Raw genomic sequence first — 13,149 nt, 5'->3', positions numbered from 1 at the left:
CATATGTAGATACCTTAAACTATAAAATATGGTCACAATGCTTCCTTTCAATAGACTGAAGTAAACTTCCACCAATAACAATGAAATAAAGGAAAAGGAACCGACATACATACTACTGTTATTGTGTAAATTACTTAGCTGTTAGTGAGGAACACTCACGTAAAGCGTTATCATTCTGCTTCGTTAATAAAACTTTGCGATCTTCGTCTTTGAAATACCACTTGCTTTCATTTTTCGTTTTTTACACAAGTCTGACAAATACGTCTGGATCATCAAGAATAATGTCTTCTAAGGCAGAGGGCATCACTTTGTGCAGCGCTTCTGTGTTGGCATCTGTTAATTGTTTCAGGAAACTCGCTCGTTCTTGTTCTCTGCGCAGTCAACAGGAAATTGCATAAAAAAGGTTTAATTCTAGTCATCTACATAACGTTTGCGGATTTGATGCTAAGAACTTTGAGTCTGCCCATTTTCATCTAGTATCTTGGAATGAACAATCCCGGGCTTTGGACTGTAAGATACATTTCCTCGTCTATTGAGATATTTTTCAAATCCGTTGACACCCTTTTCACGTATGCTTCGTTACTCTCTGCAGCCTTTATATCCTGAGAAAGATTCTACGCAACATACCGGCCGTTTAGTTACAGGAAATTATCGATGAGCACGTACTGCATCATCATTTTTACATTTTGGATATTAGCAACTTTAGTATCCACTATATATATCAAGTTAACGTATCTGGCCTCAGTTAAACATTATATGTATGCATCAGTCATCTTCTTTTTTAGTCTCACAATGATCATATGTTTTTCAGCAACATTGGTATTTGGGGAAAATTTCAAAACGGAAGAGTCGGGCACAACAGCAAAACAGAGACCCTCGAAGTAAAAGTTTCACAAATACTTTGCTGTTTGTTTCCGGTTTGACGTTAATATGCTGGCTTCCTTTAAACATTTGTAATTTTTTTTAAATATGTAGTTGAGATCGGATCAATACCTTGGAATTTTTATTTGATGGTGAATAGTTTAAGTTATTCCACTCTTTTGTCAATCCAGCTGTGTATGCAGTCAGAATTTTTGAGTTTAACAAAGCCCTTCGTTTATGTCGCACCGGGCGGGTAACAGGCATAATCACGAACCGACCTGAGGGAGGAAATTGCGGGAAAGCGGTTTTGACGACGACAACAAAGCTAAGAATGTTACCAAGCGATTCTAATTTAAGAAGTCTTCGTCGACTGGTGCTAGAGCAGGATGTTACATAGATACTCGACTTTAACCAGCTGGAAAAGAAAAACAAGCGGAGAATCAAAGATACGTGAGAGCGGTAGATCAGTAATTTGTAAAGAGAGTTTTCCACTTTGATGTTGCGATAGTACCCTTTATTATGATTTTTATTGCGTTGATTGTGTATGCAAATAAGGTCTGAATGTGATTCTGGCATAATAAAGATTGTTTTTTACGAATCTGAGTATGATACCCTGCCTTGAAAAAATTAATTAATACTCGTTCAGATATGAACTGGAATCAACTGGATCCTTAACGATTGAACGTGGTGATACAGAAAAGACACAAAAAATGAAAATTTGAATTTAAATTATGATTTCAATGATGAAACAGCACAGCGTCTGACAGAATTAACATATTTGCAATTAAGCTGCATAACAGTATTCGGGAAAAATTGGGCGCCAAAAAAGGTACCTGAGTTTAACATTATACTGACTTAGAGAAAAACGACATACGAGTTTATTGTTTACAGGAAAAATGCGAAATGGGTGAGTTGCTGGTTTTGAGGAAGACATAAGTGACAAGAACTTCCCGTCACCTCTAAGATCGATGTGGATATAGGGAAATTAAGAGATAATACACTCGAGACGCCCAATATTTTATATACATCAAGATGACCCAAAAATTAAGCGCATATAATTTTAAAAGGAGACATTCACAATGGACTGACTTGCCATGATCCCTCTGACGCAAGTTGTCCTCAGCTGTCAGTCTTACTCCACCATTATAAATCCACCTGTTCTTCGATAATATGAATTGTTTAGCAGGAAAATGACATGATTAAACATATGTCGTGGACATAAAATGCGTTCATCGGTCCTTATTCATGTGCTACTTAATCGTTCATATCGATCAATTTTGTGCCCACCTTTTTATTATATACAACCTTTATATCGTTTGACAGATTTCACGTCACGCATTGGCCTTTTAACCACTAAAAATAATTACACTTTCAAGTCTGAAAATGACTCCGCATGAAGATGTAGTCTCACCTGTCTCAAGTTATATTAGTATAATATGATACCATTTAAAAAAATGTTGTCCTAAAATTATCAGTTTTCGGCCAGCATTATGATCTGTCCAATTTGAGGTCTACATACATTTATAAACGCCACTCGACGGCAGTGCGGCTGCAGGAAATAGATTTTATTTAATCAAACGAGCGTTCAATTTGGCCATTCCACAAATATCTGGATATTTTTTGGAAACAGCGCTACTGAAACCTCATATTATCCTTGACCCATGTATTTCAGTTCTTGAAATGCTACTTAATTTACCGCTTGCTTCAGTGATCTATTAGTAAGGCAACATGAAAAGTTGCATCCGTGATCTCTTGAAATTCGTTTTTGTTGTCGTTACGTCTCCACATCACAAAGACAATCCCACACATACATAAAAACACTTCGGAAAAAAGGTTTCTCTCTAGTTATAAGCATGGCCCTTTGCTGATCTGCTGTTAGGAGCCTTACCTCTTCCTATATTTGTGTTCATTTTTGGAGTCGACTATCAGCTTTCGACAGAAAGCGATACTTTTGATCCTAAGGCAATTAGATTATTCGAAGGGGCGCTTGTTTGAAATTTTGGTCTTGGGGGTGGAAGTTTATTTGGGGGAGGGTGCTTATTAGAGCGTGGGCGCTTATTCAAGTAAATTCGGTATTTTTGTAGTTTACGAGCCACAGCAAAATGGTACGTACATTTCATCCAACGTGGAAGAAGTTACATCATGAGAAAAAATAGCAAATGGGGGTCTGGATACCACATGGTCATGCATAAAACCGAGGCAACGAAAATGAAGCAATGGCGGCTGGCTGCTGTAGGATTTAGCCTTGTAGTTTTACTGCTTGTAGCAAATTTCAGGTAAGCTATGGAGGGTTATGTTCAAAAATTAAAAATTAGTTTTGAATACGTATTCGAGTTTCCCTTGCCGCCGTAGCATACAGTTCAGGAAAAGGTCCAAACGTGGTAAAGCACAAGAAAATCAGAGAAAATCCATTGTTATCGATAAGATATCCACTTCAGCTGGTCCAGAAACTATAAACACAAGTTCTGTGGGTAAGTTCTGTCGGTTGGATGATACGAATTGACATATTCGTAGTTTTTCATTCACTTTACATTAAACTGTATTCGCGTGCCAAAAAATTACTCGAGGAAATTTTCAAAATAATATTTAACTTAGCGGTAGATGTTGAAGTGATAAATGCGAATGTGGGTCCAACAAGTTTACTTCGCCATTTTAATTCTCAAGCAAACATGTACAAACGTTGACGTGTCAACATTCTATTCTATGTACTAACAAATAATGTGCATTTTTTGTTTCCATGCGTCTGTCAATCGATGGTTCATAGCTACTGTAATTACTGTAATAGTTTCAAGTGTGGCAAGAACATTGATGTTTGTAGCAACTCGTTTACATGTCATTGAATAAGAATAGCGTCTATTGTGTTATGCCTCGATCTTCAAAGCCTCCCGACACGTGTAAGTGAGGCGGACCAAAGTTGCGGGGTATTCTGAAGTTTAGCCCACATTTTGAGGTCTTCAGTGATCTACGGTGTATACAACTGAACAGACACATAGCTACATGGGCTAAACTTCAGAATACCCCGCAACTCTGGTCCGCCTCACTTACATGTGTCGGGAGGCTTTGAAGATCGAGTCGTAACACAATAGACGCTATTCTTATTCAATGACATGTAAATGAGTTGCGGTGTATTCTGAAGTTGCTCCGCTACATGGAATAATATATGTTTTATATAATAAAGAGGCAAAAGTTGATATTGTTGATGCTATTTATAAGTCTGTCCTCTGCTAGATTATAAGTAAGAGCTGATCTAAATGCTTTTATAATCCAGTTTAATTTATTATGCTTAATCACAGTAATAATTGCGCATTTCTTAATGACAGAATTAGTGACTCACATTACTCTCCACAAAAACATAAATTTCTTTAAGAATGATTCGGAACTTGTTTATTTTTTATGAGAGCTGAAACAACATGTTGACATATTGTTCTCTCCTTGTTGTGTGCAGAGAATGCAAAGATGATTCCAAATTCAGACTGTGGGAAGACTGAGGAAACTCAAAGGCTTGCTGAATGTGTTCATTGCAGTGATTATGAGAAGGTAAATCTTTTGCAATGCCCAAGGTCTATGCCATCAGTAACCAACAACTTCTCTACAGTACTGTTCATTGTGGTGAATATGCTGAACACGTGAATTAAAATCATTTGTCTCATAATGTAGTCACTTAAGATGTGGTCATAACATTATGACACTGTGACATTATGCATGATGGGAGTTTTCTTTAAACAATAAGATGGAATGAATTTGCCTCAACTTATCAACTGTCTGTTCAGCTATGATTGGGTGGAATTTCACAGCTGTGATTGGCAAATTTGGTCAAAATATTCCTTTAGATGGTTCTCATGTTCATGGTGGAATACTTAACTTGTTTCTCTGACCCACTCTTTCTTTGCTATGTCCTTTACATTCTTTGCACCCCTCAGGGGAAAGGAAACATTTTTTTTAACAATAAAACTGAAGAATTAATAAATACTCAAAAGAAAGATGGCAAGAAGTTTCTAGTCATTGATCATATCCCAAAAAAACCCTTGATAAATCTTTTTAGTCATAAATCATAACCCAAAATAAAGAGTAAAACAATCTCTATATACATACCCTTTACCTGTACTTACCTAGATCAATGTCTGTACTGTAAGTCATGGACCAAGTTTTTTCCACTCAGGTTTACAGCCCAAGTAGGAAGCACATGGGCCATAAATACAAGCAGAAAAAAAATTTTGTAACTTAACTCTTCAACCTCCAAGATCTGATTGCTAATTCTTCCCTCTTGGTACTGCACATTACCTTGTCAAGTAGTTATTAGAATTTGGTGTTAGATCAAGATAAGATCTGCCTGATTATTTTGTTTATTCTTATTACCTGTTTGTTGGATAATGTATGGACATTTAGGGGAGAAGTTACATGTTAATCATTTCTGGGAGTTAAAAGGTTAAGTACAGACCAAGAAAACATGCTTAGAAACATATTTATTATCTCTGGGTCAAGTTGGAAGATTTTAATGCAAACAAACTTTTGAGGTTAGCAGACCATACTGTGCGATGTTAAAGGGTTAAGTACAGACCAAGAAAACATGGTTAGAAACATATTTATTATCTCTGGGTCAAGTTGGAAGATTTTAATGCAAACAAACTTTTGAGGTTAGCAGACCATACTGTGCGATGTTAAAGGGTTAAGTACAGACCAAGAAAACATGGTTAGAAACATATTTATTATCTCTGGGTCAAGTTGGAAGATTTCAATGCAAACAAACTTTTGAGGTTAGCAGACCATACTGTGCGATATCAATTGCTAAATTTACCAATCATGATAACCTATGTAACTGAGAGATTTTAAAAACTAAAACAAAAGTCACATATAATCTTCTTATCTAGTGGTAGGTAGGATAATGCACCTTTTTGATTAATCAACTTTATTAACTGTAATTAACCATAATTGTTCTACAGTATGGTCAGGAACAATTAAACATTGATAAATTGCAACAAGTGTAAAACTTTGTGGGCTGTCTCATATGCAGCGAAAGGAAGTTTGATCATTTTACTCCAATGATGAAACAGCTTATAATAAGCTTCTTCCCATACCTGACCTTCTCTTCATCAGGGTGGCTACAATGTTTAAAATCAGGAATAACTTAGCTCCCCAGTATTAAACTGAGCTTTCTAAGGTGCGTAGATATAACACTAGGAACAAAGACAGCTTAAGCTTACCCAAATGCTGCACCTCACTTGCTCAACAGTCCTTCATACATCATGAAGCAGGAGTCAGTAACACTGTTCCTTCTCATATCCAGTCTAGTCCCAGTGTAAGCTTATTCAAGTTTAATTTGAAGAAATATTTATTATCTAAATTTTTAAATAGCTAGTTTTAATCATTATGATGCTTAAGCAATATCATTGTTCTTCTAGTCTTTGTAATTGTATAATTTGTATATAAAACAAACTTATTTTTAGTACGACAGAGAGAGAATGACCTGGAGCCTTACAGTACCAACTTGCAATATGGGAAACTTGTAAAATGTGTCTGTTCGTCTCTTTTCTTTCCACAGAAAAGCATTAAAGGCTGTCTACAAACTGGGAATATACAACTTACATACTGTGTTACCTCTAATATAAAATTCTATGGAAGGTGGGTTTGAAACCATTGAAGAGTAGCAGGTTTTCTGGTGGAAGAACTCAACAAACCATCTTTTTTTTCTTTAGCTGTAGACATATTGCACAATGGGAGGAAAAAAAATTCTGGATGTTTCAGGTAATGGCTCCAGCAGTATTTCACATACACATCATAAACATGGTTTTTAGTTGCTTTTCAATAAATTTTACATGGATATCTCAAACTCAGTGATAAGAATACAGTCACATTCATTCAGTGAAATTATTTCACTTTCATTTGGGGCCAGGACTAGAGATGTTAATAGTTGATTACTTTTGGAAACAATTTTTTATTATTTTGTAGATAATAATCATTGAACCCGTGTAAGGTCATGTCTCACAACTTGTGAAATTTGAGAATGTTGGCATGGGGTAACCAATTTGCATTCCACATAAGCAAAGAGATTATGGCATAGATAACTAAATGCTGCTTGCATTAACAAGTGTACCTAAAATTCACGTTCCAGTGATCCAATTCTTTAGCGAAAAATTAAGCAATTTGTTGCAACATTGATTCTCTTTATGTGAATGTTACTGTTGTGATCTATCTGTAGGGCATTGTGTTTGTCATGTTAATAGTTTCATCGTCTGCAGTATGGTTAAGACAACGGCAACTGGATAGTGTGTTTTATCAGAAGGTTCAGAAACAAGTTGAAAGCGAAACAATATAATTATGGATGGATGCACAGGAATAGGAAAATTTGCAATAAAATGTGGAGTGGGTCGATGGATTGTCCTGTACCTAATATTTATTCAATTCGAAGGGAAGTACCTGAAGTTGGCCATTCAGTAGTGATTAAGGAGGAGGCAGATACATTACCCCAAACTGATGAAAGAATAGCAGATGCTGTCCCAAAATATAATTTTTGTCAAGATTCCAACACATCATACATTTAATTTGTCTTTTATTGACATGCAGAGAATGTCCATAACTGAGGTAGAAACTTCATGGTTTGCATGCGCTTGTCATCCCAGAAAGATGGAGAATAATATCAGTTTTCTGCTTTTTTAGGCTGAGTTATGGACTTTTGTACCAGAGAGTGATTTGGGTTTGACTCAACACACCTCTTGAAATTCTATTTCAAATATTCTGACTGATACTCTTTAAACCTACTTTGATATATTTTATTTATTAAAATGAATAGAGATGGCTGTCACCTTGATATACATGTACTGTGCATGTGGCATGCATTGTATTTTATTTAAGATGAATCCACTGAAATAACTGAAGTGCTAGTGAGAAACAACTCATTTGAAATAAAAAAAATTGTTATTAGAAATGATAGAATTGGAAAGAGGAAAATGGCTTAGTGTAGACTTAAATATGGAAAGACCTCAGTAGGTGCCAATAACTACTTCAGAAATTTTTCCTTTGGAATGATTCAGTGTATGTCAAGAAAGGAATTTTCTGTTTATTGGTACTGAAGCAGGATTGATATCATGCATCAGTTCAGATAAATTTTTATAGAACAAAATGTTTTGAGGTAGAAGTTTAACTGTGTTAAACTGCAGAGTAATGGTGAGTTCACTTACCTTTGCAAAATACATGGATGAAGCAGTTCTTGTGTGCACTATAAACTGTACATTCCCTCCTGCATGTGCTATTTGTGACATGAAAACATACTGTATATCTTTATTATCTGTTGCCATGCGTAGTACCAGTTGTTTCAAATACACACACAACTTAGAACTGATGAAAATATTTAGAAATATCCACTTTAATCAGTTCCCTCAGAAAAGTATGGATAAGATAATATAAATATGAATGTAGAGTTCTTCTCGACAGTTGCTGTAAATATATAATTTTTAGTGCACATAATAAAGATGAAGTTTGTTGAGAAACTGTACGTGTTCCCATTAGTTGTTGTTGTTGGTTTTTTTCTTTCTATGCTGTGTCAAAATTATTGTCAAAGACATACTCAATTTAATAATAGAAATAATAAGAAAACAATGATATCTGTTTTCGACCGCAGTTGATGCAGTTGAATTATTAACTATCTCAAGATAAGCTTTTTCTCCAGGCTTATATATTTACTGATAATCAGAAAGAAGGCTCACAATGAAGTTATATAAATATCCTTTGGTTTTCTGATGCAATGCTGACAAGTCTCATTTTTGGACCTGACTGTTATTCTTTAACATCAATGTGCATATTTTTTTAATGCTGTTCTATATACATTTCCTAAGACACTAGTACAACAATCGAGAGCCTCTTCAGTTGGTGATTGTTTCCTTAATTCTCATGAATAATGAGAAATTAGATGCCAATATCTCTGACCTGACAAAATGTAATTATCCAAATATTTTCATTATTTACAAGACAATAATTGTTATTGAAAGTAAAAGCTGTGCAGCAGTAAATTCTTGAATTACTTAAGAAGTTCCCTTCAATTCGCTGACAAAAGGGCTAATATTTCTGCATTTTCGTAAGTGACAGATGAAGGTGTGCTTTGCGGATCACCACCACTCTCTTTGCTTTTCATATAATTTTCTGCATCTGTTACCATTGCTTTAGCAACTGTTGCCACAGGTATGGATGTCATCACCAGTTCTAATAACAGAAGAAAACAATCATTGTTGGGATAAGAGATGAAATCAGGGTCAAATTCTTTAACCCTATTACTCCCAAATCTAATCATGAACTCTCTCTAACTGCTACACATTTCCTTGTAAATCAGATGTGAGCAATAAGATTAGATTAAGGTAACAACTTCTGCCTGATAAGTTTGATTAAATCTCATTACCTGTTCGCTGGATAATGTGTGGATATTAATGGGAGAAGTTAAATGTTAATCAATTCTGAGAGTTAAAGGGTTAGGAGTACAAAGGACAAAGAGTACAAAGGACAAAAAACGCGAGAACAAGGCCTTAGTAGGCTGATGAGCCAAGAGACCTATGGAGCTGCAGGGCATCTAGCCTTTGTGGATTGAGGTGACTAAGAGTAATCCTGTGGCCCCATTCTCCCCGTTAGGAATGGACACAAAAATGACAATGATGATGAAGAGTATTGCTACTCTTTGCATGGAATGCCTCAGTGTATTGCCTGTCAGGTTACCCACACAGTTTCATCAGGTATTGCTCACAGTGAAGCAGCACTCATTTAACTCTTTACACACTAACATCAGAATGCATATTTTTCATACTGTTTTCCACACATTTCTTACAGTGCTTACAAGGAGAATTTGACCAACAATCAAGAGCTTCGTTAGTTGGTGATCATTTCCTCCATTCTCCATGGTTAAGGGGTAGTGCAGATGAAAGTAACCCAAGTTGAATATAACCTGCTCACTTACTTGCCATCTTCTCTACAAATCTCTTTTTGCTCCCTCGGTCAAGAAAACCAGGTCTAAAAATGCTTGTGTTTGGAAACTGCATGTCCTTCAATGCATTCTCCACCTGAAAACAGTTTCAAAAAACAGTTATCACTCTGGCCCAAATGTTACTGTTATTGCACAGATTAACAAAGGAAGTTCGTAGTGCTTGGGTGGTGTCAATTCAGGTTCTCTCCTGATTTATTTTTGTATGCATGGCAGAGTGAGGTGAAGAAGTGAATATCTCAGGAGAAGACAACAGTTATCAAAAACATACCTGGCCTTTTGTTTTCAGGTAGAGGAAAGAACTTGAGGCTGATGCACCTTGAGAAGATACTAAGGACACCTGAGGGACATCTGCCTCTTTAGCAATTTTTGCACAGTTAACCACATAGTCAAAGTCCACATGTTTAAAGGCAGCCTATAAGTATAAATAAAGAAAAAGAAACCTTTCTATAAGTTAAATAATTTAAGTTACTTCATTAAGATAATTGACCGGAGGAATGATTGGGAACTTCCAACTAACATAATCTGTAGAATAGGACTTTTTCTGCATGTGACACAGATTAATCTCTCCAACCTACAGGTTGGTCATAGTTTGAAATTTTTCTGAAATTTCTCTCTATTCGATGACAGGCTCATATTGATTTTTCACCTTGTCAAATGCACTTATTATATCTCAGAGTTTGTACATGGATAGTAATTGGTCACAGCCAATTCACTTTATGGTCCCTAAATTCCCCAGAATGGCCCCAGAGATATAATAAATATCGTACTAACCTCATTTTCTTGATCAATACCACAAATTATGCTACGTTGTTTTTTATGCAAGGAATTAAAGGTCTGTGCCCTTCATGGATGGGCCATAAAATCAGAGCAGAAAAAACTTGGTCTGTAACTTACAATACAAACTTGAACTTAGTTAGAAAGAGGTACCAGTATATTTCATCCACTAGATATGAGACCATAACCCAGAATACTTACAGCAGATCCTGCAGCTCGTCGAGTTGTGCCCAGAGTACAAAAGAAGACATCTTTGTCCTTAAAATGTTCACCAACTGTTTCAGTGCTTAATTTCTCAAAGTCTGAAGTTACAGAGAGACAATTTGTTTCAGGTTGACATGCGATATAAAAAATAACAACTTTGAGAACCATTCAATAACAACAGTGCTTGAATTTCTAACATGAAAAATATTAAAATATGTGATTTTAGAATATATTTTACCTATGACATGTTGCTCCAGTCTTCCAGATTCCTCTTCAGCTTTTTGATCCACAGAATATTCTGCAGGGACTGTGGCATTTCTCCGGCCCAAAGAAACAACTTTGGATATATTCTGAAATTGTTTATAATCAAGCAATTTTTAAAATACACAATATACATGGTTTTTAATTTATAACATGATTATCAGTACATGTACATGTTGCTGCCAACTCTTTTAAAAGGTTATAAAATCAAATCAAACTCTCCCATAGTTATTTGAAATAAACTTTTCAATGATAGCCTGCCGAGTTTACAAATTAAATAAATATCTTTAACCAATAATATTTTAAAATTACTTTGCCTGTTGCACAACTGCATTCAACAACAAAAAAGGCAAACAAAGAAATGACAATAAATGTTCAGCCTATCATTTTTCTTCCGTGATTTTAAAGCATTCAAAATACATTCTGAAATTAAATCGACTTATTCAAAGATTGGGATTACCAACGATTAGACTTCTAAATATTCGAAAATAAAAATAAAATAAAAATTTTCTTGCACTGAGAGCTCAAAGATTGCATTATAGCAAAAGAAAAATGTTAAAACAAATAGCAATAACGGTATTTTTAAACTTATGAACATACACAGTGTAAGGTTACTAAAAATAAATTATTGTTCATTTATTACATAAATGGGTCACGCCATGATCAAATAGTTGTGAAGTAAATTCTAAAAATATCACGATATAATATCGCTTGAAAGGGATTATTCTCGCAGAAGCGAACCTTAGAGCTCAAAAGTTCTCCCAGCAAATGTTCTCCGATGGCTCCAGTAGAACCGATCATAACAGCCCTCATACCCGGCGGCTTAGCAGCTGCGCTCGAACCTGTAATAGTTCCTTCGGCCATATTTCTCTGATACCCCAGGTATCATTGCGTGCTTTGTCTAAGACGTGCAAGAGGGAGACTAAGAGCTAGAGATTGAAAAGCAGCTCAACCGCCTTTTTTCCCTCTGTGACGTTTCTGAGGCTGACTTCTCCATACAAGATAGATTAATTCAATTAAAGCCATCTGTTCAGCCGAAATGTCAACGTAGGAAATAATAGTCTTTGATGTACATTGAGACAAGAGCCCGCTGAGGTGCACCATTAGATATGACTTTATCAATCCGTGACTAATCAGTAAGTTCGGGTGGCTTCGCATCTGGTAAAACCGATGTGGATACAAATTGCTCGCGGAGTTCTTTCAGAGCAAGGCATTTCATAAAAGAAAAGTGTATCAGCCTTCTTGAAGCGTTGTCGCCGAACAATTCTTTGGTTGTTCACTTTAATTAACAAACTGTAGAATTCTTGATAAGTGGATCCTTGTTATCTGTGGGTATTCCATTGCACCACTTCAGACAATTACCCGACAGGTTAATTTAATCATGTTTTTATTTATCTTAACCCTTCATGGGACATTTTCCCAGGGACAGGCGCTCTCCACTCAAGTTTCCGTACTGAAAAGTGTAACACAGGCAAGGGCGTCGAAGGGGCGGGGGGGGGGGATCTAACCACCTGATTTGCCAAGAAAAAATGGAAATTTGTACTCATAAGACATTTAAGACAACCTTACATAGTCACAAATAGAAGAAATCCGCTAATCTTTGAGCCAAACCCCCTCCCCCTCCCCTCCACGTCTCCCATTCCCAAAATTGTAAGACCCTCAAGGGTTTGGAGGCAAAGGCTAACAGCCGACGCGTCTGTAGGTTTAGATTTAAAACAATGGTTCTTTCTAATTGATAACAAGATTATGGAAACACAGACTATTGCATAATTCCGCCTCAAAAAAATTTGTTTCTTACATAAACAAAAAGGTTGTCATATTTACAGGATTTTTTTTCTCATAAACCCTTTTAATTCTTATTACTGTATATTTTGGCCAACAGCCATTATCCCGGAAAAAATCTCAAGTACTAGAGGATCGAGAAGGTTCCCGTAGTTACGTTTAGTTACACGAACTACATACCACGATCATTTGACGAGTTTAAGATTCGTGGTTATGAAATATGACTTCATTTTAACAATTCCCTAATGAAAAATAAACGTTTCAAAACTGTCTCTCTTGGCATTCTCCTCAAAGAAACTTATCTC

General features: G+C 35.9%; 2 protein-coding genes across 2 annotated transcripts; one reads left to right on the top strand and one right to left on the bottom strand.

Moving 5' to 3' along the window:
* Window positions 1–2,986: 2,986 nt before the first annotated feature.
* On the top strand, window positions 2,987–8,345 carry LOC113672671 (protein JTB). The gene is made up of 6 exons (XM_027188992.2): window positions 2,987–3,137; window positions 3,214–3,332; window positions 4,307–4,398; window positions 6,401–6,480; window positions 6,555–6,603; window positions 7,058–8,345. Exons 1-6 carry the CDS (start codon window positions 3,004–3,006, stop codon window positions 7,172–7,174), a joined length of 591 nt encoding a protein of 196 aa, XP_027044793.2. The 5' UTR covers window positions 2,987–3,003; the 3' UTR covers window positions 7,175–8,345.
* LOC113672670 (protein HTATIP2) lies at window positions 8,201–12,359 on the bottom strand. Its single transcript, XM_027188991.2, has 6 exons — window positions 11,804–12,359; window positions 11,040–11,151; window positions 10,799–10,899; window positions 10,092–10,235; window positions 9,797–9,899; window positions 8,201–9,054 (listed from the first exon to the last, which is right to left on the bottom strand). The coding sequence occupies exons 1-6, from the start codon at window positions 11,924–11,926 to the stop codon at window positions 8,891–8,893; spliced, it is 747 nt and encodes a 248-aa protein (XP_027044792.2). The 5' UTR covers window positions 11,927–12,359; the 3' UTR covers window positions 8,201–8,890.
* Between the last annotated feature and the right edge of the window lie 790 nt (window positions 12,360–13,149).

Source organism: Pocillopora damicornis, chromosome 4 (assembly GCF_964200805.1).
Source record: "Pocillopora damicornis chromosome 4, jaPocDami1.2, whole genome shotgun sequence".
In the NCBI taxonomy this organism is placed as follows: Eukaryota; Metazoa; Cnidaria; class Anthozoa; order Scleractinia; family Pocilloporidae; genus Pocillopora; species Pocillopora damicornis.
This window is presented reverse-complemented; position numbering and strand designations above follow the sequence as displayed.